The sequence below is a fragment of the Melospiza georgiana genome, chromosome 26, assembly GCF_028018845.1.
Source record: "Melospiza georgiana isolate bMelGeo1 chromosome 26, bMelGeo1.pri, whole genome shotgun sequence".
Taxonomy (NCBI): domain Eukaryota; kingdom Metazoa; phylum Chordata; class Aves; order Passeriformes; family Passerellidae; genus Melospiza; species Melospiza georgiana.
In genome coordinates this window covers 1,893,770-1,917,998 of record NC_080455.1, presented here as the reverse complement: position 1 = coordinate 1,917,998, position 24,229 = coordinate 1,893,770, and the positions used below count along the sequence as shown (strand labels likewise).

General features: G+C 44.1%; 1 protein-coding gene across 2 annotated transcripts in view; it reads left to right on the top strand.

The window, feature by feature from the left end:
• CERS4 (ceramide synthase 4) overlaps window positions 1–24,229 on the top strand; it is a 40,510-nt gene that overhangs the window by 9,265 nt on the left and 7,016 nt on the right. For both annotated transcript variants that reach the window (XM_058040995.1, XM_058040996.1), the window contains exons 2-6: window positions 7,444–7,617; window positions 14,719–14,836; window positions 17,221–17,339; window positions 19,424–19,481; window positions 21,903–21,953. In XM_058040995.1, coding sequence (XP_057896978.1) covers window positions 7,445–7,617; window positions 14,719–14,836; window positions 17,221–17,339; window positions 19,424–19,481; window positions 21,903–21,953 — 519 coding nt within the window. In that variant the 5' untranslated portion in view covers window position 7,444. The remainder of the gene's footprint in view (window positions 1–7,443; window positions 7,618–14,718; window positions 14,837–17,220; window positions 17,340–19,423; window positions 19,482–21,902; window positions 21,954–24,229) is intronic.

Sequence of the window (24,229 nt, the reverse complement as noted above, 5' to 3'; positions counted from 1 at the left end):
TTGCAGCATTAGTAGGGAAATATCTCCAGGTTCTTGGAGGAAAGATATGGCAGAAACAGCTGTGGTATTTCAAAATTTGAATCTACCTTCCTGGGTTTTTCTTAAGTTTCAGGAGAGGAGATTTGTGCTGCTTCAGGGATCTGCTTGGCAGGAGCTCATGGGAGACCCTCCTGGCAGGTAAAGGTGCTGATCTTCCAGGACAGCCAGATCCAAGCGCACATAGTCCATTGCAACGTGCAAGAGGACAAACAAACATGGTAGGAGCAAAGGAGCACGGGCATGGAGCTGTTGTTTGAGCTCAAACACAAGCAGGAAGCATCAGGAGGGTGGGAGAGGTATGAATGGCCAAGGGCAGTATAGAAATGTTGCCTGGGGAAAGAAGGATGCAGGGGGGAAAGCTCAGCTGGAGTGAGGGGTGTGAAGAGCACCCAGAGCAGCTTCTGAAAGTACATTGGTAGCAAGAGAGAGGCTAAGAAAAATTCGGACACACTGCTCTGACCGCCTTCTGACCAAAGACATGGTGAAGCCAGAGGTATTTGGGGCCTTTTCTGGCCTTGTTTTAGCTGAATAAATTAATGCTTGTTTTTCACTGTGCAAAAGCAGGAAGCTGTACTCGTTCCCCTCAGCGAGGGATGGCTGAATGAGGAGAGCTGTCTGATTTGCATTCTGACGTGGTGAGTGACATCAGCGGAGCCCTGCTTGCTGTGGGTGATACCTGCAGGCTGCTCGGAGCCAGCACTCACAGCACAGCAGCCCAGCAGGGACGGAGCTGGCGAGTGGAGCACAAGGTATGCGAGGTTAGTATGTAATCTATGCTGGGTGAGGAAGATGTTCTCTGCAGATCTAGGTAAGCAAGTTTGTCTATTGTGGAACTTTTATTTGCAGTTTCAAATGTTTAATTGGGCATTTTAGGGGTTTTCTGCAACAGAGCTCTCCCAAGAGATGGAAATTTTGGCCTTTGAACAGAGCAGCATGTGACTTGGAAAATGAATTTATTCTTGTGTAAACAGCGGACATGAAATAATTTGGTAGGAAATGTCAGCTGGTAGATCTAAGTGAGGAGAACATCCAAAAGCTAGGAAGTTGAGGGTAACTGGACATTGGTGGAGAAATGAGACTGCGCAAATAATTTTATATTTTCAATTATTTTCCAAAAAAGAGGATATGGAGAACAGAGTCTGGGTGAGGAGGGTGAGCCTGGAGAGCATAGTGTTGGTGATTACAAAGGTGAGGAGGTTGTGGTTTCATTTCTCTTGCTTCTGGTCACAGTTGAAACATCTTATTTGATTCAAAAACAAACAACTACAGAAGCTGTAGTTGTAGGGAAAAGGGTGTGTAGAGTCACAAGAGAAAGAGATAAGAAGGCTGAGGAACTAGAGAAATAAAGCAGAATTATCTGCAGGTAAAAAGAGATTAATGACAAAACCTGTACATGTGGTTGGAGATTCTGCGTCAGTTATGGCCAGAGCAAGCAGGCTTGTAAAAATCTGCAAAAGAAGCTCAAAGAAATGGAGGTGTAGAGGGTGCTGGGTTCCATAGGAATGTTACTTTGACAGGGTGAGGAAACATGCTTGGAGAGCTAAGGCCAATAAGTAGTTCATGGACTGGAACTATATGGAAATGTTTAAATATCTTTTCATTACCATGGGAGGACCTTCTTAGGCATTTTTCTTAATTGATAAATTTCAGTTGAGTCCCTTGGACACTGTCCATCCATAGTTAAATTTACATTATAAGAAAAGCCTTTAAATGGTGAAGAACCAAGAGAAACATAGTCAAAAAAGGGATCTCGGGCAGGGGAAGTGTTGTTTTGAGTAAGGCCATATCTAAAAGCAGATATGACTCCAGGATGGCTAACAGAGATGAGGAAATGGAAATGAACATATCAAAACTAAAGTGAAATTTGAAAAGCTTAATGCATTCCCTTCAGGCAGGTGACTCTAACTAACTAATCTCCATCTCAGTGTGCTGAAAGTAATGCTACATGTAACTAAAAATTTTGGAGCAAAGATTTTTTATCCGTAAATTTTACAAAGTCTTTAGTGATTTTTTATCTATAAATTTTACCAATATATGATATATATTAGAAGATATATTTGATATATATTAGAAGAAATGTAGAAAAGATTTTACCAGAAAAAAAGAAAAAAAGAAGCAAAAATTATCCTAGAACTATAATACTATATAACTAATGTGATCATTAGTGTGAAAGTTTAAAACAAGAAAAATCCTTGGAGATGGAGATTAAGATATTAAATATAATTTGGGTGTTCAAAAGATAGCCTGTGCTATGTTAGTCAGAGCTTTATTTGATAAAATTATTTATTTCTGCCTAAAAGAGACATGGTAATTTTCATGTCTAAACTAGTATCTTCTCTTGGGTTGCTCTAACAAGTAGTTTTCGTTGAAGACATCAGGATTATGGGAAGTATCAAACAAGAAACTGCCTAGAAAAGCTATCGGGAGGGAATTTACTCATGGAGTTCTTGGCTAAATGATTTCTTAGCAAAATGAGTTAAAGGTTCAAATGCATAACAGGCAATGGAAACTCAAATTTAGGCAATATGGACCAGAGTAGGGCAGGAACACAATGGCTCCAAATTCCAGTCTGAAATAACAGGAACCTTTAGAACTATACGGAGGACTTTGTTTCTCAACCCCAGTTTCTCGGGAAGATAGGACAAGCCTCTCCATTTTGGTCTCCAGCACATCAAGATTGAGGAGGCTTTTTTGGTTTTCTTTAGCCTCAACCCCATGGAAAAATAAAGCAGCTTGACTCGAGAAGCAGCGTAACTGCATCCTTGTGGTGGCTTCCCCCGTGGCAGTGCTGTGCTGCAGGGGATATTTGCATCCTGGGAAAACTGGCCCTACCAGGAAGGCTCTGCAGGAATCCCTGAGCTGCTCCGGCAGCCAGGCCATTCACGTGGGGCTGCAATTAAACTAATAAGACTTGGCTGACCTAAATGGCTTGGCCCAGAGCCACGGCAGGGATGTTTGTACCTTTGGCATGGCTCACCCACAAACCTGTGTAATCCACCTGCAGACAATGGCCCATGCCTGCTGTAATTGAGCACTCAAAGGCCTCTGCAGCCAGTTCTTTCCAAGATGTGTAAGCTGTTTCTCTTTGTTTCGTCTCCACCCTTATCTGCTATAGTCACACATGTAAATTTATATGAATATTTGTGTACCTATATATTAATGTTTTGCTTGGGAATGGAGTCTGTAAGTGAAGCAAGAGAGTAACTCTTTGAAGATGTAAGCAACAGTTACCATTGCCTGGGTAAACCTGCTTAGCCATTTTACCTGTGAGACGAGCAGTAACCTCCTTAGCTGGGTGTCCTGCTTCTTCTCAAGCAGTTCTGCTTCAAAAGCGAAACCAAGCACAAGCCTGGCCCTGCAGGGCTCAGTGCAGTGGTGTTCTGTGGCTCAGGGTGGGGAGCCCTGCTGTGCTGCTCTGCTGCAGGCACTGCAGATGCAGCAATTCCTGCTCTCCTGGGAGCAGCCCAGCCAGCCCAACAGCAGAGACCTTTGCAATGCTGAGGATTCAGATGAAACCACTATGTTCACAAAAACCAAAAAAGCAATCAACACCAGGAAAGGCAAGATTCAATAAAGTATATACAGTGGATGAGGCCACTGGGCAGCAGAGTCCAGCTGCTTCAAGACCTTCTGGCTGTGTCACCTCAAAGGACCTCAGTGAATTCCCCTTTTCCAGTCTCCTCTTGGTGCACTCTGGGCTCAGGAAGTGCTGATGGCTTGTCCTCCCTTACCCAACGGTGTAGCTGTGGTACTTCTCTGGTTTTGATTTCATCCTTACATGTACCTTTCTACAACCCACCTAAAGCTGTTCTTCCAGCATTTACTATTTTGTTGGTTGTTTGTGAAGTCCTTATGTTGATCTGTCCAGTGTTTCCCAGTGCTGTTTGTTATCTCTGCTCTTGCTGAGCTCTGTGTGAGGGGGTGTCTTCTCTGTCAGACCTGCGTTCAGAGCTGAAGGGCTTGGTTCTGCATGTTCAAAAGCTACACTGCAGGATAGGTGCTGTGTGAGTGCAGGATAGGTGCTGTGTGAAGTGTAAAGAACTGAGAAAGAATGGGCCCACTCACACTTTTCTGTGGGTGCTCAAAGGGCCTTTTAGACACACCATTGTCTTCAGCTTTCCAGCAGCCTTGACTTGAGAATTTGACCTGTATAAATTGCAAAAGATATATGTGTTGCTTCATGTAGTACCCCGTTCTGTATTTTTGGTTTTTTTGTATTTTTTGCTCTGTATTTTCTGCAATGTGTAAAGACTGCAGCAAAGATGAAGAAATATTCCATGAGGGTGATCCTGCCCATCTGTGTTTTGCACATGAGAGTCAATTAGGTACTGGCTATTTGCTTCCTTAGCACACTGAATCTATATATCCCCCCCTAAGCAAATTGGACGTCTATTTTATATTCTCCCACAGAGTTCAGCTGCTGTTCTCTACCAGGTGTGGTTTTGTGTTGCTGCCAGATATAGACAGTTCTGGAGGGAGAATGTGGGAATGTGTAGCTGCAAAGCTGGCTGTGAAGGCAGCATTCCTCAGCATGCCTTCTGTCTGCACAGTGGGAAAACCTACTGAAGAAATGGGTTTTGAAGAGCTGAGCCAAGGAGGAAGTGTAATTTTCCCCTGGAGTTCTCCTAGGTATTCCTAATGCTTTTCCCAACTGGAGCTCAGATTTTTTAACAGCTGAGAAAGTTTACCAACATTTTGAGGTTGGTATGTTCGATGCCTGTAAAGTTCTTTGCAATTCAGACACCTCACTGGTTATCTGGCTCTCCAGGCTGGTGTCCAGTGCTGAAGTGCACAAATTGTTTTGGTGTGGTGTCACCATGCTCCGTGGTGACAGGATGTTGAATTCATCGCAGGCTAAGCCCATATACAGTTTGCTTCTACACAAACACATTTTTCTCTAAAAAATGCAAACTTTTATGGAGAAACCTGGGTTCATGCAGTCTGTAGGAAGTTTGGGGACATCCTGAATAAATGGTCCCCAAGGCCTGGGGGTTCAGCAGAGCCACCCTGTCCCATGGCACAGGGCTGTGTCACCCAGAGGAGCTGCAGCATGTGTACTGAGCAGTCTGCAAAGCTTTTTCTGGCAGGTGTGGATGTGAGCTTCAGCCAGCTCTGTCACCAGGAGCCATCACCAACCCCCGTGGTCCAGCTGCTTTTGCTGGAGCACTAAAGGGAAAGGTGTCCCAAGGGATCCACAGCCCTGCCAGAGGAACGGGGTTGGTAGCAAATGTTCCCACCTCCAAAGAGCCTCGGTGGGGACAGGCCCTGAGCGCTGCAGACACTCGAGATTTGGCAGGCAATTAAAAAACTGCTGCATCCTGCTTGTCAGGCTCTTAAAACAGGATTTGAAGGCTCTATAAACCCTCTGTATCTCCATTTAGTGGAGATGTGCCAGCGGTTTTTGTCCAGGTATTGTCTGGAAGAAGAGCTAGAAGAAGGAGTGGAGAGCAGCCTGGAAGTGGTGTCAAAACTGCAGTTTCGAGAGGCCCAGGAGCTACACCAGGAAGAAAATACTGTTGATTATTGTCAAACTGAACTCTAGTAAAAACCTGGATGTTCTTTTCAGTGCTAGTGAAGCCATACGTCCACTTCTTTTGGTTGCAGTTCTTCAGTGTGTCAGGTTTTTGATTTTTAGGAAGATTTTTATGCTGTGGGTTTCAGTATGAAAAGCTGAAATCAGGCAGTGCACAGTGGAGGAGAAGAATGCATTTTTCATAAGATGGTTTTCCTTTTTCTTTGGGGAAAAAGGGAAATGTTTTCCTCCTTTCTATATAAGATATATAAATTCTATATATTATATATATTTTTCTATAAGTGATTAGAAAGTTTGCATCCATTTACTATCAATTACACATGTATTTTTAACCAGCTTTGTCCTCAAACCAAGTTGGATGTGCACGTGCCAGGAGAAATGAGTCAAATCTGAAGAAACAGCATCCTCTCCTTCCCTGTTGTAGTCAGATCAAAAGAAACATTGAGGGGAATAGTAAAGTCCAAATCAAGGAGAGATGTCACATTTCCTTCCAGTGCCTGAAGGGTCCCACAAGAAAGATGGAGAGATACTTTTTACCAGGGCTTGGAGGGATTGGACATGGAGGAATGCCTTCAAACTGAGAGACAGTAGATCTAGATGGGATATGGGGCAGGAATTGTTCCCTGGCAGGGTGGGCAGGCCCTGGCACAGGGTGCCCAGAGCAGCTGGGGCTGCCCCTGGATCCCTGGCAGTGCCCAAGGCCAGGCTGGGCAGGGCTGGGAGCACCCTGGGACAGTGGGAGGTGTCCCTGCCATGGCAGGGGTGGGATGAAATTCAAGGTCCTATCTAACCCAATCCATTCTATGACTCCATGGCTGTGATTCAGAAAATATCCCTCAGATACCAAAATTGTAGAATGAGTTTAACAGAGAAATTGCATCAGAATTAAAGATATCTTCAAAATAAAATGACTGATTAATTTTTGATTTGATAGACAGTTCTTGCAGAAAATAGGCCAGGCCTTGGGACTGTGCTTGAAGAGAAGCTTTATAATACTTGGCCAGACACTTAAATTGTATGCTTTTTCCCTAGTTTCCTAAGGTGGCATTTCCTGTGCACTGTCCTGATTATCTCGAGGGGCATTTCATTCACATTTCCTTCTTCTGTGCTTACACAGAGTTTGTTTGACTTCAGAGCTTGTGTTTGGGATGTTGGTTGTTACCAGCTAAGAATGAGCAATGTGTATTGGAGGGTGGTGCAGCTCATATTTCTGTATGAGATAGAGTTATCTAGAAACAGTGTTTGTGTGTTGAATTGTCACATCAACATTCTGCTGTCCATTTTGCTGCTAAATTCACTGATCATGTATGTAGATTCTACATTCAAGCATAGTCTTTAAAATTACATTAAGAACACAGCACAAAATCCGCCTAGCACAAAAATTCTTACCTGAAGTACCTTCCTTAATAATTCAAAGCAAAAAGATGATTTCTTTTCTTTTACAAGGCAAAGTCTCAGAATAATAATGCACACACACACACACACACACACAATGGAATTACAATCTGTAAATAGAATCAAATAAATGCAAAACATCAAAAACTGAAAAATAAGGATACATACATAAAAAGTAGAGCAGACTTCCCACATCCCCACAATACCAAGCTGTAGAGAGGAATCCTGAACGGAGAAGTTTGGCACTAATACTCTGTTGAATTCTGAGGCACTTTTCTCCATTTTACCCGTTTTGGTTCGGTGCCAGGAGTCAGCATTTCCCAAGCACACAATCAGGATCTGTGAACAGGTTATCAGTTCTTTGGGCAGTCCCACAGCCAGATGCCACCTCAGCAAGGGTGTAATCCTTGCTTGGCTTGTGCTGACAGGTTTCCTGTGTGCAGGGCTCACTCAATTGCGGTCTCTCCTCCTTCCAGGATGGCTCGCTCTCTGTATGAGTGGCTGTGGCAGCACGAGTTCTGGCTGCCCCCAGGAATCACCTGGGAGGACATGCAAGAGTCTGAAGACACGCATTACCCTCAGCCTCGTGATCTCCTGCTCAGCATCCCTTTTGCTTTAATCTTGGTAGTCGTTCGGTGTGCCTTTGAAAGGTAAGTTATTTAATACTGTTCGTGGTTTCTTAGGTACAATGGGAGCAGTTTGGGTCCAAAAGCTGGCTTTATTGTCTGTGCCAGTGCATGACTGAAGAGATCCCCAGAGACTCCGTGTCACAGTGTGCTGGCATTTTTCAGCCCCTTCCTTTCAGCCCTGTGCACTGGCTAAAGAAGTGTGTTGAATGTAGAGCACAAACCCTGTCCTTAGGGTCTATTTGCAAGCACTGCGACTTTGTACACATTAAACAGATCAGTGTAGGTCAGGCTTATGTTTGTGTTTTGCTGGTTTGTGTGCGTTGCATGTCACTTGCTGTTTCTGGGTTGAGTGTGGCAGAAATCATGTTAACACTGCATCATGCAGTGAGGTCTCCTTTACCCTGGGTGATGGGGATCTGGAGTGTTGCACTGCCAGACACACCTGAGCAAGGTGTGCTCTCCTCTGCACTGCTCTCCTCTGCACGGACAGATGTTTGCAGCTGCTGCCTCTGACCTGAAGCTGCTACAGACCCTTCAGTGCTGGGCTGCCAGGATTCCTGCTCCTCTCATCCTGCTACCAAATCTGCTTGTGGGGCTGCTTTTTGCAGACTCTGTGATACCATCCTCCAGTGCTGGCACAAGAAGTTACTCTGACTCAAGAATCTTTCTGGCCAGAACCATTTGAATGTTTTTCACATTACACTTCAGCACAGAAAATTTGGGCCTTATGACAAAAGTATAGCAAGAAATCCTGCAGGTGTCACTAACTCTGAGCTTAATCATTAAAGTCCTGAACTGGTGCCATTGCTTCATGCAGTTTGGTGAGTAGTTAATGGGGTTGGTGACACATGATTTGCTGGTGGAAAACAGATTTACTACAGCATTAACTGTTGATAAGACTGCAGAGCAAGTCCCCTTCGTGATTTTGAATACACTTTAAAGTGGTTTTCAGTATATTCAAAACACAGTATTCTTAGTAGCTGTCTGAAGAGGTAATAATTTGAAATCTTCAGTGGTTTTAAGTTTAGAAAGAGGGGAAAATGACAATTTAAAAAACCGTTTTATCATTCTCTTTTGAAAAGTGGGTGCACAACAAAATGGATATGGACTTTTCTGTAGACTAGAAGGATGTTTCTTCTGCAGATTCTCTGTGACACAAGGGTAGCTTGGAAAAACATATAGAAGTTGAAATGATTCAGAGCTCTCCTATAAGAATGCTTTTAGCTAAAAATACTGGCTGTGAGTTGGGGTATTTTATTAAAACTAAATGTGTGAATAATTACTGAAATAATCATTTTAGGATGATACAAGATTGGAATTAAAATATCTTCTTTGTAAACAATATGTTCAGTGTGCATTCCGTAAATTCCATGGATTTTGTCCTTCACTTTCCTGGGTACAGGGCATCTTGGTTACCTCTATTCCTGTGGAAACCAAGGTGCTCTAGGTAGCCATTAAAACACAAGTGACTCACATTTCTTTCCTGCTGGTGCAGAGACCTGGCTGGATTCCTGCTCCTGCTGGTGGGTGACACAGATGTGCTTCTGGTGTGGAGCTGGAAATGGGGAATGGAAATTGGAATGCCACCAATGCCACTGGCGGCAGTTTATGGCTCCCCATGCAAGACATGGCCAGGATGGAGGAGCCCAGCTCTTCCCTGTGGTGGCTCCTGACAGGACGTGAAGCAGTGGGCACAAGCAGAAATGCAGGATGCTCCATCTGCACACACAGAAACTCTGTTCCTACTGTGGCAGTGGTCAAACATTGGAACAGCTTCCCCAGAGAGGGAAGGAGTCTGCACGGGCAGAGATCCACAACACCCAGAGATCCACAACACCCAGAGATCCACAACACCCAGAGATCCACAACACACAGCCCAGGCAGCTGCAGGAGCAGGAGCAGCAGAGCTGGGCTGGGCCATCTCCAGAGCCCCTTCCAGCATCTCTGGTTCTGTGCTTCTGCCACTCTGTCCCTTTATTTGCCTACCTCCTGCCACACCACTCCCAGTCAATCTAAATATCTTTTTCATCTGCTTTTAGATGCCGATGGCCAAGTAAAAAGATTTTTTCTTTCCCATCCAAGTGCTGCCTCAGCTGGGAGTGTTTCCGCAGGCCTGGTCCTACTCATTAATTTTAAAGCTGTTTTGATTCACAAACTCCATTAAATTAAAGCTGCATGTCACACCCTTGAAAAAGATAACATCACAAGCCCATTTTACAGGTCCAGGAAACCTGTAATCATAGCACTATTTTACCTATGCAAATTACAAGCCGGTGTTCTGAGCTGTATTCTTGTTTGTCCTAACTCTGCAGTAATTTATTTCAGCATGACTTTTTCTCATTCTGAATCATTACTGTTTCACATCCAGTTCATCCTGGAGAAGAAATCTTCCCCTGGGAAGGTGAGGTGTGAATCCAGCCCTCAGTTTCTCCATTGCCTTATCTGTATCTTTAAACAGTGGCACTGGCCCTGTTTAAAATAATTTACACCAAGTTTGAGAACCACAGAAGGAAATGTTTATTTCTCATTTTCTGTGTAGATAACCCTGACTGTATATCTTTGGACATCCAGTCTGCAGATTGAAATGAGTGACTGTAACTAGAGACAGGTTTGGGGTTAGTGGCTGTAGCTTGCCCTGTGGCAATTTATTCTACCTTCAGCCACCACCAGCTATTACCTGCAACTCTGCGTTGGGTGCCAAGTTTTTCTCTCTCTAGATGGTTCCTGGTGGTGTCTGCTTTGGGATTTCAGACATGTTATAATGTGATTCATGTGATTTAACTGTCAGAACTCCAGGTAAAAAATTAGAGGCAGGGGAAGTCTGGAGGATTTTCTGCAGTGTGCCATCATTGGCCACATCAGCCACTGTGCTGGGACCAATTGTTTCATCCTTTTTTTTTAGGCATTAAACTTGTGAAAGGATGGATTTCCCTCTCCTTTGCACCAGCTGGCTGAACTGAGGCAAACTGAGCCAGCAAGGCCCGTCCCAGAGGCAGCGATGCTGGGGATGGGGTGGTGGCTTGGGAAGAGGAGCTGGGTGTGCCTGGCAGAGCTCAGGAGGTTGTGGGTGCAGCCCTGGGGGAGAAGAAACAGCTCACGGGTTGTGAAGCAACTCCCCTGCGAGCTGGTTTGTGCTGAGGAAGGTGGGAAACGGCGGATTCAGGGCTGGAGAGTAGAAATCCCATTGCCGCTGCAGTGCTGAGCCGTGCCACAGTACCGAGGCAGGAACTGGGGGAAGCAGTTAATGATGTCCTGAGAAAAGAGAGGACCTAGAACTTGGGAAGCTCCCCTGTTCCTTTAATGTTTCTAGATTGCACTTGTGAGTAGGAGATATGTCCTGCAACCATAACTTGGAGCTTGGTTTTACTTAGCAGAACTTTTCCCTGGGCGTAGTCCTGCAAGGATGTTGGCTACTCTTCTAGTTATGTAATGTTTAAGACCATTTCTGTAAAAATCAAGTTCTTGGAAAGCTATGATATTGAAGGAATATTGCAAAGTGTTTCTTGCCTGCATGGTTAGTAAAATGTGGTAACTAAAGTCCTTTGAGAAATAGTAAAGCCATTGAAAACCAGACTTTACATACAATTTTTGATTTGTCCGACTTTGGGCTTGTCCAGGAATTTTTGGGTGTTGAGCAATTGAAAGGAATTGTCAGAGAATTTGAATCCACACAGGTCCCAGATTTCACTAGAAGAGGATTTTAGTCAGAAATACTCGGTCTCTTTGTGGGAGGGTGGTGCCAGGATGTGAGCCATATGTTGTACATTTAAAGAAATGTACACTCTTGATCAGCCTGGAACAGATACTTGAACTCAAAACCAGAAGAGGGAAAGGACACAAATTCTGAATATTTTATTTAGAAATGCATCTTTGTAAAGTTTATTTTGCATAGAGACTTTTGTTGTTGATCAGTAATAGGAAGGATCTGAAAACAATTTCGTGTTAAGGTTTTACAGGCAGGGCTTGGTGCAAGGATGAGGCAAAAGAACTGAAAATGGGCCTGAGTCAGTTTGGGCAGCAGCACTGTAGTGAATCCAGGCCTTGTATCAAATGGAGCAGTCAGTTTAACTGGTGTGAAACATTCTCCTGACAGCAGGAGAAGGCAGAGGCTACACCAGGAGCACAGCAATAGCCCTCTGCCAAAGGAAAGCAGGAGGCCAAAAGAGACTGTGCAGTTCAAAGAACAGAAGTTCAGATTGCTGCTGTCACTGGTTCTGCATTTCTTAGTACTTGAAGGTATTTGCAAGTGGCACCCTTATAAATAATATTTAAAAAACCCACCTCCAAAGTCAAATATTTCTTTTACCTCACACTAGCTCTGAAAGCCTCTGCAGAAGGAGTGGAGCCCACTTTTGAAAGGTGAGAGAGTAGCAGTTTAAGCCCATTCATGATAAATCCACTTAGTTTCAACTTCAGGAGGTTTTGCACAAGGCAGCTTGTTCTGTGATTACTGAATAAAGTGCCTTGGTGAGACCTCTGCCATGTAAAACACGGAGTGAGATGTGCTCACTGATGGAGCAGCAGGCTGGTGATGAGAATCATCTCCCTGGCTGTGTCTGACTCTGAGAGGAGACAGTTTGGTCCTCAGATTTACCCTTTTGTCCTGCAGAGAGCTGATACAGTGCCACGGTGAGGCATCTCTGCCACTGAGATGACATATCTGTGATGGTGAAATCAGTACAAGCATCATCCTTTCAGGGCTGTGCTTGGAACAGGGCTGAAGTGAGAACTGAGTCAGAGCATACAGCCAACACATGCAAATGTCCCTTAGGAAGAATTTCAGGCCTTGTTTTCCCAATGATGTTCATAAAAGTAGGATTGGTTCCATAAATCATGGGTAGACTCAAAACCTGAATAACAAAGTAATTGTAACTGGTTACACCCTGACTTCATCCACTGCAAGTGGCTTGTTTCTGTTACAGAGAGATTTTATGCCACAACCTTAAGAAATCATCAGAAAATACAGAGAAGTCAGGGATTAAACAAAATTAAGAAAATTTTCAGGATACTTTTCAGTAAAATAAATTTGTTGGCAAGCTGCATTGACACCTGACATTCTCTTTGTTTAATGTATCTGGAAACTGTCATACATTGCAGTTCCCAATATGGCCTGAGAAGAAGTGGCAATAAGGCAGTTTTCAACAATATAATTTATTACATCTTCCTCTTCAGAGGTGCTTATATTGATGCCTGTTCTTTGAAATAGAAAGATCAGGCCCATGTTTAATGTAAGAACCAAGATTTAGTGCAGAGCTTAAGGTGGATGTTTTCCCAACTTCAGAGGAGTTATGGATACTGCTGAAATACTGTGTTATTGTTCTTAGCACAGGACCCGCTGGTCCAGTGTCACTCTTATTAAACCAATCACTTCATATCCAAAAAAAGTCATTAGATGTGCCTAAAACATTTATTGAGAGCAGTCAGAGCCAAACCCCAGAATTCCCAGTGATGGTTATATTCCTTTGCCACCCAGCAGCAGTGCCTGAGTGCTGCTAAATTTCACTGAAACTGGTTAATGCTTCCCCATGTTTTTGTGATCACTCTGTGTCCTGTTGCCAGCAAGCACACTTAGCCCTGGCCCTTCTTTTATGGTAGAAACGTGTAATTTCTGTTGGCCTTGGTACATCTTTGAATGTTCCTATAGCCAGTGATGCCAAAGGAATTTCCCAAAGATAATGACAAAGAACAATTGATACACAGGCAGGTGGGTTGGCTGTGCAAAAGAAAAGTGAGAGCTGTTATATGAGTGAGTAAATGTGTACCCATCCTGTGGTTTAACTGAAGTTACAGCATTCCTTAGGTAGGGGGTCTTTTATAAATTTTTTTTAATGTTTGATAATTAAATTCAGAAATGAGTTCTTGAAAAGAAAACTTCTGAAAGACCCATCTGGAGGATTCTAGACCTGAAATGGTCCCTAAAGATATAAGCTCTATTACTAGCAGAAACCACAGGTAACCACACCAGACAAGATCACAGCCATAAATATATCCCATACTATTTTGAAGTAGAACACCTTTAAGCACCTGAACAGTGAAATAGCTTTTGCAGCTTTTTTTAACCAAAGTGAAAGGAAAAATAATCTTCTTCTGTGTCCAAATCATTGGGGAGAATGGATCAGAGGACCTGCCTGGGCATCAGGAGTGACCAGGCAGAGCAGGTGTGGGCTCAGCACTCGCTGCCTCTGCTTGGGGCTGTAACAGCTTCAGCCCCAGTTTGCAGTAACACAGAGACCCTTCCCCAGGGGCAGTGTGTAAAAGGCACCAATTAATAAGAACAGCTAATTCTTGAGAAATCAAAGTAAAATTCAGATTATTTGGAAATTAAAAAAAATTGTTTGACAAGTTTCCTCTTTGTGCAGCATTTATGCAGGATCTCACTTAACCTTCAATGAGGATGTTTTCTGATGCTGGGGTAGAGAAGAGTGTTAGTAGTAGAGGAGTTGAGTTGTTGAGCACAGGAATTCTCTGAACAGCTTTCCTTGGATAACTTTTTTCTATTTATGTAGGGTTTTGTTTGTTTTGTTGTTTGTGTTTTTTTGTTGTTGTTTTTTTTTCTGTGTTTCTTCACTGTGAAAGACTGAATATGCACAGCTGGTAACTGTGTTTGATTTATATTAGGAAACATGGGGGTAAGTTACTCCAGGAAAGACCAAATGGCTTTCTGTTTCAGCAGGACAGTTTCTTCTGCATTAAAAATACCCCTCTGGCAGAGCCTCCCTCCTGGTCCTGAGCCTAGGCCTTGGTTCAGGTGAATGCCATGTATGCTCCGTGCTCTAGATCAAGCAGGGAGCAACATTTAGGCCTCATCACCAGTGTGGTACTCCCCATCAGCTGCAAGGATGCCAGAGGCCCGTGACTGGTGATTCAGAAGCTGACAAAGCAGGATATTGCATTTGCCCACCTCATGTAATTTTGAATATCACAGCACAGAGCTCAGAGCAGTAGGGTGCAAGTCCAACAGTTTCTACTGTAAGTTTGTGATTTTACCTGCTCAACATAATACTCATATTTAGATTCACATGTGGGAAGCAGCTGTTATTTACTGCACCGTGTTTTAACAGTGCTGCAAAATCAGAAATCACTGTACTACTTTTGGCTGACCCTTTATGTTTTCTTTTGCAGAGCCATAGCCCTGCCCCTCAGTGCCAAATTGGGTGTGAGAGACAAGCAGAGACCAAAAGCTCAGCCCAACCCTGTGCTGGAAACATTCTATAGCACACGCTGCAAGAACCCTAAAGAGGTGAGTCCCTTCTTCCTTTGCTTTCCTGTAGATTTAGTGTCTTTAGCCAAAGAAAATCCCATTTGGAATCCTGAGGTTTAGCAATGCCATTCCTGTCTGGAAGCTCGAGAAAGGGAACACTGTGGCCCTGGTTAGCTCCAGGAGGGTCCTGCTGCCATTGATGCCATCAGCCCTGAGCAGTGGCAGCTCCTGTCCCTGCTCACCCACACACAGCACAGGCTGCAGCACTGGGGGCTCTGCCTGAGCATCAGGGACACCTTCTCACTGCCAGGGTGCCCAGGGCGCTGGGGAATTTATATCCTTGGGAAAACTCAAAGCTCTCTGGACATGGTCCTTGACACCTGGCTGCAGGCAGCTCCATTTGAGCAGGGCCCATTGGATGAGATGATTTCCATGGTCCCTTCCTGCCCCAGCCGTTCTGTGATGGCCTCTTTTCATACACTGGCAAATCCTGAAAACAATCAGCTCCCTTGAGCTCCCACATTGCCAATCCCTGCAGCTCAGCCCTTGTGTCTTGCTTGATCTCCCAGTCCTAGACTGGGTCTGGGTTCTGTTGCCATGCCATCCCTGAGATTGAGATTGGCCTTGCAAGAAGCCAAAGTCTTGGCCGTCATCACAGAGATTGGGAGGGACTTCAGAAACCTGCTGACACAACTGGTGGGTAGTTTTCCCCTGAGGGGTAAGAAAAGTGTTTTTCAAGAAATTGGCAAGATGACCCAGAGTTATAATGGCTGCTGCTGATGGAAAAAAACACTAGCAGGATTATGAATTGTCAGGCAATATTAGAATTCAGCCTGGTCAGGGAAGTCCCTGAGTGTGAACTCTGTCGTAGGGAAAGCAATCTGATTTTATTTCAGCTTGTTTTTATAGACTTTCTCTTGGCCTCAAAGCAACAGCTGTGAACTCTTACAGAGGATGGGTGAGTAGGGTGCTCACCATGGGTTCCATTCCCAAGGAACAATCCTGCTCCAAACACATTGCTTCACCAAGGCTATTGCAGCATGGTTTTGCTGCAGTGGGGCATGAGGAGCCCCAGGATATGCAGTACCAAGTTAGAAATAAAGGAGAAGAGGCTAAAATTAAAATGCAGGCATTGATCTGGGTAGTGCAGCCAGCCCATCTCTGCAGCAGTGAGAAGGAGTGTTCTGAGGGACACTTGTCAGTGGTTGACCTTCCTCTTGCCTTTCTGTCCCCAAAATCCAGACATTTCTCAGTGTAACTGCTGCTGTGTCAGAGATCTAACTCAAGGCCTGGCTTTGCCAGCAGGTTTTTCCTGTGGCTCTTCCTGCACCCCTGTTGCACTCAGTGGTGCTTTTCCCCAGCAGATCTGGGACACTGGGACAGACCCTCACCATGGGACAGCAGTGTGAGGTGAAGCAGCAGCTGCTGCTCGGCTCTCTCCCCTCGCTGGGTGCACCTCAGCCAGTCTGCTGCTCCCTTCCCCTCCCAGGAGGAGCTCTCACGCCACTGCTCAGAGGCAGCTTTTACTTGTCCAGTACAATGTGAGATTTTGCAGTTCTTGGCAGCCATTTCTCGGGAGAACTCCACATGATGGAGCAGTTAGAGAATGTAAATTAGCATCTCCATTTGTCTCCACCTCCAGAAAAGGGCTCATAAAACAGCACATTTGAAAGCAGCATATCTGAAAATTGGTAATCAACTTATTTTTGTACAGCATGCTTAAAGTATGTAGGCCAGTCTCACATGATACTAATTCAGGTAAATGCATTCCATGAAAAACTATTGCTTTACTTAAAAAATAAGGCTATCCATGATGACACCTCCTAGTAGGAATATAAAACATGACAAACTCTTACAGCCTAAGGACAAGAAGGAAGGTAATTGCAGGATTTCTGTGAGTTATATATTGAAGAATTGCCCCTAACAGGTTTACTGCAAGAGGAGAATATCCAGTAGGAAAATGATGTTGCCTCTGCTTATGACATCCACCGTGATAGTGTGTCAGAATTGCTGAGAGGCATGACAAGGTTCAGTGCAGAACCATAAAATAGGATTTAAGCTGCAGTGATCTTTATTGGAGTGACCGATTTTAAGGATTTGATCCCTGAAGACAGGGTGAGGAAGTGATTAGGCTACAAAATCATGTGAGGGGACAAGACCAGTTTAAAAATGGGGAAGTTAACATAAAAATGAAAACTTTCAACATTAGTATTTATAACCAATTGATTAGAGGAGAATGGAAAGATTTTCTGCTAACCAAGATCTTTACACTGGGAGTGGACAGCTTTCAGAAAGATGCCTTGGCTTGAACAGACTTAGGCTGGCCAGGGGCCCCAGCTGGGCTCTGTGGTGGGTCAGATGAGATAATGCCCTGTCTGACCTTTGAATCTGGATCTGAGCCTGCTGCCTCACCTCTTTTCCAGGGTGAGCTGCTCAGTTTAGCCAAGCAATGTGACCTGCCAGTGAGGAAGGTGGAGAAGTGGTTCCGGCACCGGAGGAACATGGACCGGCCCAGCCTGTCCAAGAAGTTCAGCGAGGCCTGGTGAGCAGGAGCACAAGCCATGAACCCAGGTTTTCATGGGAGCTGAGCTCCACAGGCAGCTCACTGCCTCCCCCTCCATCCCTGTGCAGAGATCCCAGCTCCCTGTGTGCCCTCCATCCCTACACACACAGATGCCAGCTCCCTGTGTGCCCTCCATCCCTACACACACAGATCCCAGCTCCCTGTGTGCCCTCCATCCCTGTGCAGAGAGATCCCAGCTCCCTCCACAGAAAGCATCTTGGGTCTCCCTGACCCACCTGGCTCTGCTATTACTCTCTGCTGCTTCTCTGTTACAGAAACATTTCTTGCTTTTTCCCCTTATTTGCAATCCCAAATCTCCTTTTGCTGTTGTTCCTTTATTCCTTATCAGGCCCTTGTTTCTGACCTTTCCTGACTTTGTCACACTGGCATCCTGCTTTGACGCACATTTGAACCTGAAAAACTCTCTGCTGTTTACATCTTAGTGCTTTGCTGTTGCTTCAGTTCCCATTATAAAGGCATCCTTTCTGTTGCCTTCCCCATAGTTTCCCTTTCTGCATAGATTCCTTCTGCTGCACCTTTTCTGCAACTATTTTGCACACTGTTGCTTTCAAAAGCTACAGGCAGCAGGCTGGATTGGATTCTGCTGTCGTTTTTCTTCAGCATCCTGGAAGTCACAAACCAGCATCCTTCCACTGGGGTGCACGTTTGTGAGCAAAGAGCAAAAACTCCCTTGGAAACAGCTGTGTGGAAATCCTCCTTGTTATGTGGAGGCACAAAATAAATTTCAGGACAGACAGATTTGCATGCCAGTCCTGGCTCAGCTTTCCACAGCAAAGGAGGGTTCTCCACAGGTTGGTTGGAATGCCTCATTTACAAGGGGCTGCTCTGCTATTTGTGTAAGGAATTGGACTCCCCCAGGAAAGCCACATAAGCAAAAGAAATCATTAAATACCTGGAGTACTATCTATCTAAATAGTACTACACCTGGAGTTCATCTGTCTAAAAGTGTGTATCTGTATCCTTTGGGTAGGCATCAACTTTGGGCCCATCAGCATGTGCTCCATTTAACACTCCACCTGTAATTTGAAACCCCTGCATAAAAACCCTAATTCAAAAAGAAAAGGATGTGTATTATTTATTTCTAATGTTCCATATAGTTACAAATACTTACAGAAACAGGGAATAAGGAGTTGTTTATTTATAAACAATGTTTATTCTCCCTCCATCTGGATGAAATATCAGCTGTCCCTGCGCTTGTAGTAAATAGTAACAGTAAGTAGGAAACAGTAAATCCTTTTCTGCCTCAGCCCTCTGAGGATAGAGTCCTTCCCCTGGCCCTCTGTTGCCATGTGCAGTCTGTAGACAGAATGTCTCTCTGATGTGACACAGCAGCTTTACAGTTTATTTTTGTCTTGGAATTCCTGGGGCTTTCATTGACAGGTGGAGTCTCTCAAAATGCAGTTATGTCTGAATTGTTATGGAGATTTTTGGAAATTAAAGGACTAGTTTAGACAGTTTTACTCCTTTTCATATTTCCTTTGGTTCATTTATTAATAACTTGTTTATTCAGTTGGGCTGAAATTCCTCCATTCCTTACTATGTGTGTGAATATTCGGGTGACCTGCCTCTGTCCACTGAACTGGGCAAACAGTTTGTTGTATTTCTGTGTGGGTTTAATGTTGGAAAGTCATTTCTGGCTCCTCACTGGGCCAAACATGACAGTAATTAGTTACTGTACATGATAACAAATTTAGCAGTCTGGATCTCCAAAGGCCTAGGAGAGAGATTGGCATTGTTTCACTTTTGGAAATGCATCTGCTACTGCTGGTAAGCTTTGGGATTATTCTCCTCAGAATTTTAGTCAGCAAGATTCTTGTGTCCTCTGCCATCTCTACAGCAAAGGAATTGCTCTTTGTGAAGTCTGTGAAATGTGCTGGTAAAATGCAAAGAGCTGGTCCTGTTTTGGTCAAACCTTGAACGTACTAACATGTCTTTGCCTTATTAGTGTTTATAATTCTTTTAATTAGTGTGAGGATACACAGACTTGCAGCTCAGGGGTTAATGAATGGGATTCTAATGCCCTTTTTTTTGTTTGTTTGTAGCTGGAGATTTACATTTTACATCATTTCTTTCTTCACTGGACTCACTGTGCTGTATGATGTGAGTACACACACAGCCACCTGCTGTTCTCCCCAGCCAATGCCTGCAGGAATGGCAGAGTTTGTTGTCAAACATGCCTTTTCAGATCTTCTTCTAGAGGTTTTCCATACAGGTTGGTGTGTATCCCCTGCATAGCACACTTAGGAGGCTGCAGACATACTGGGCCATGCCTATTTTAAGGACTCCAGAACCAAGATGTTTCCTCTTCTTCTGGCAAAGCAGAAAGCAGTTGAGATTGTATAAAAGTAAATTTCTGCAGGGTAGGAGATAGAACACTTGACTAAGCTGGAAGCTGCAGGGCCTGTTTGTGTGTTGTACCTAATACCTCTTTAAGGCAAATAAATTTGGCTTCCTTTGGAGCATGGTCTGCAATTTAATAATTGTATCTGCTAATTTTGTTTTCCTTACCCAGGATGTGATTGGTTGTGAGTTCTCTTCATACAATTTGCACTGCCTCATCAGGCAGAAGTGGTGACAGGAGCCGTGGGTGTGCTCTTGTCCCTGAGCTGTGGTCACTGAGCTGGGACTGGGGCTCTGGCCATCTGCTGCCTCTGTTTTCAAGGCTCCCCTGACTCTTTTGCTGTGCCTGGTTCCCTGGGTGAGATTTGCAAAAGTCTTCTGGTACAGTTTGATGAGTTAAGCGATGTAAAATGTGCACATCCCAAAGCAACAGGCACAAACTCTCCTTGTAACCTCTCATTGTAACACCTGAAGGACTTTTAAGTTACACAGACTTTTAAGTCAGATTTTAAGGTACTCAAAAGTATGAGGAGTAGAGGATGAGCTAGGTGAGGAGTGAAGGTATCTGAACCCAGCTGCAGTGTTCTGTGGATCTGTACATCAAAGCAGAAGACTGTTCCTTGAGACCAGCTACTGAAATTTGGTCTGCATGATCTACTTAGCATTGTACAAGAGCCCTATGGCAAGAAGGGACAAAATCATATTCTTCAGCATGTTGTCTGTCCATTATATGGATGAAATAACATTTTCACTTTTTGTGACCCATGTCTTTATTGAACACACATCTTACAATTTTCACAAAAAAGGGAGACATCCATCCTACAGATAGCGCCTCTAGATCCTGTAGCAAATATATTATTCTGTTACCTAAATTGTACTAAAATGACTACTTTAAAAAGAAGGACAAAGAATTAACATGACAAGTTATATATATACCTGTGAAATATATATATATATATAATATACTTGTGAAATTTTCTGACTTTCACAGGTTTATTTTGTAACCTGGGTAGCTTTTAAATGTGTGTTTGTTTTTGTGAAACTCGCTTCTTTTTTTAGGAAAAAAACAAATGTTTAAATTCTGCATTAGTAGTTTTAGACTGGCAGCAAAAACCTCTGCATGTAAGTCAGTGAAACAGCCTGTAACAAAGGAAAGTTATCTTCCAGCAGGCCGCTAGAAATCAGCTATATTTGCTGAGAATAGAGGAATTATGAAATTCGGGGATCTGGAGTTCCTTTCTAGCTTAGGTAAACAGTATGCCATAGTTGTTTGGTAGTTTTTGCTTTGTGCTTTCTGGTTCTATATCACACATCTCTCCTGGTTCTGCACATGTATTTGCTGTAAATTCTATTCCCAACCTCACTCCCAGTCAGCAGGAACCGTGTCTGTTCCAAATTACCCCTGCACCTAAAACCACTGCCTCCTACTTTGCCTCTGTATCGCCCACACACCAGCAGTGCTCAGTGGGAAGAAGCAATGCTGCCTTCTTGCCTGAGCTCTGATACCTGGAACCCTGTAGAACTTCAAGAAAGTTACCCCCACAGGTGTGAGGCATTGCTGTGTTCTGTGAGCTCTGACCCAGCCTGGACACAGCTCCATGCAGGGAGGACTCTTGGGCACTGCAGTTGCCACGTTTCTATAAAGGTTTCAAAGCTGCCAAGTTCCAAACTATCAATTTTATATTGAACAGAGCAGGATCTTTTCAGAGGTTCATTACTTAACAAACTGCAGCATAACCTTCACTGTTAAAGGAAAAAAACACATACCTGACACACCAGTTTTCAACCTTCTATCCACATTTAAGTGTTATTGTCTAAATCACAGGTATTCATAATGAAATACTTGTAAGATTATTTTTAAATTCTCAGAACATCACCACCACCTCAAGCTTGTAGAAGATGGTAAAAAGTTGGGAGAAGTCTTCTCTGAGCTATTTTATTTGGAACAGTTAAATAGTGTGTGAGATTTCAGGCAAATAGCCACAATTTGGAAATGTCACAAGCAGATGCCAGTCCTTGTAGTGGAAATCTCTTGGCAATTGGATTCCAGACAGTGAGAACAGCTCTGTCTGTAATAAAAGACAACAAAGTCTATAGTAGTAACAAACTAAAGGAATTAGACAACTGATAAGTAAAGAACTCCTCTGATATTCTCACATACGTGTTGCATTTTTATTGCAGAAGCCTTGGCTTTGGGACCATAGAGAGTGCTGGACAGGATATCCACAACAGGTGAGTCACACAAGAAGGAGAATTGCTGTTATCAGTCTTGTATTGTGTCTCTGTATTTTTTGAAAATCAAATTATAATAGTGACAAAAAGAGGACACTGAATTAAATTCAGACACAAGACCTAAGAATTCAAAGTCAGACCCTCATCTGGAGAGAACATCTTTGTACCTGGTCTCATCTAATGCAAGAGAAGATGAATTGGCAGAGCACTTTGTCACTACCAAGAGAAAATGAAGACTTTTGTTCCAGGGGTTTTGTCTGACAGTCAAGCTAGAGCAAGACCCCTTGACTGTATATGGAGTTTGCAAACCCATAAAGAGAAAAGTAATGCCCAATTCTAACAGCATGAGGCACAGGAAATGTAATGGGACCAATGACTGAAGATGAGGCAGTGCCTTGGAGGATGAGTCTCTGAACAACCCAGTATTGCTTGAACACAAAAATTTTAGAGGCAAGTCTGTAGTTCTGTGTAAAAATCAAACCATACAAACAAGTGGGGCTTGAATAGGAATGTAAGACTGCAAGGATCACTTGGCTCCCTCTGTCTCCTGCTCTGTACACTTGTGATCCATGTCTTGTCAAAACAATGGGAGCCTCCATAAGGGCACACTGTGATGCACTGACCCTGGCTGGCCACAGTGTGCCCACCAAGCCCATTTTTCTCTCCCCTCCTCAAATGGAAAGGGGAGAGAAAATATAGAAAATGCTCATGGGTTGAGATAAGGGCAGGGAGAGAGCATACCCAGTTGCCATCAAAGGTAAAACAGGCTTGACTTGGGGAAAAATTATTTTAATTTACTGTTAGTGAAATAAGAGTAGTTTAATAAGAAATAAACCCAAATCTTAAAAGCACCTTCCTGCACCCTTCCCTTCTTCCTGGGCTTAACTTCACCCCCACATTCTCCCCCTCCGCCCCTGCAGTGGTGCAGTGAGATGTGGAATGGGGGTTGTGGCCAGTCCATCACACCTTGTCTCTGCTGCTCCTTCCTCCTGTTCTGGAGTGGGGTTCTCCAGTGGGAGACAGCTCTCCATGAACCTCTCCACTGTGGGTCCTTCCCACAGGATGCACTCCTCTAGGAATGGACTGCTCCATCCTGGCTCCAGCACAGGCCCACAGGTGCTGCCAGGAGCCTGTCCCAGCACAGGCTCTGCACAGGCGCAGAGCTTCCTTGGGCCACGTCCCCCTGCTCTAGTCAGGGCTCCTCCAGGGACTCAAGGTGGATTTCTGCTCCCTCCAGGGGCTGCAGGGCACAGCCTGCATCACCATGGCCTGCTGGGGAGTCTCTGCTGCAGCACCAGGACCTCCTCCTCCTCCTCCTCCTCCTGCACTGACCCGAGGGTCTACAGAGCTGTATCTCATATTCTCACTCCTCTCTCCACAGCACTCTTGCCCAGCAGTTTTTTCCATTCTTAAATGCATCGTCCTTGAGCTGCTGGCACTATCATTCGTGGAGCCAGTGGCAGATCCATCTTGGAGGTGTCTGGAGCTGGCTCTGTTGGACAGGGGGCAGCTTCTGACTTGTCACAGAAGCCACCACTGCCCCCACCCCTCTAGCAAAACCTTTCCATGTAAATCCAGTGCACACTCATTTTCCAACATTTGTAACAACCAGAAAAGACCAAAACCAGGGTTGGTCATGTCCCACTGGCAAAAAGCAAGTCAAGGACAAACCTGTGTATTAGCAGGAACAACAAATATATTAATTACAATTTCTACTAAACAGACCATGCCATGTGCTACAGACAATGACAAAAGAAACGCCAGTTCTCCCCAATAGTCTGATCTTTGGGGGAAAAAATAGCTTCTGATCCAGAGCTCCTGTTTGGATAACCTGGAGTGTGACCAGCACATACCAGCTCGGGAGATGTTCATATCCTCCCTGGAAGCCCCAGGGCATCCAGCTGTGCTTCCTCTTGTGGCCAGTTGCTGGTGCTGCAAAGGAAAACAAACTGGAATTTATGAAGGCCGTAAATGACCAGTTGGTATTAAGGAGCACGATACTTCATTCTCCTTGAAATGGTTGCAAAACCACTTTAGTCATAGTAATTATTAATCAAATAGATTCAGGTTTAAGGAGGTCATATAATGCAACAACAGCAAAAATTGCTTGTTAAGTAACAAAATCTTGCTGAGTGGGTCTAAGCTTTCTGTTTCCCACCTGTAAAAGCCCAGATAATCTACCCAAAAGAATGTGAATTACATTTTCTGCTGGGGTTGGATTTCCCCCCCCATTAATTTGATTAAACTGGAAAATTTTTGACAGAGTGCAGGGTATC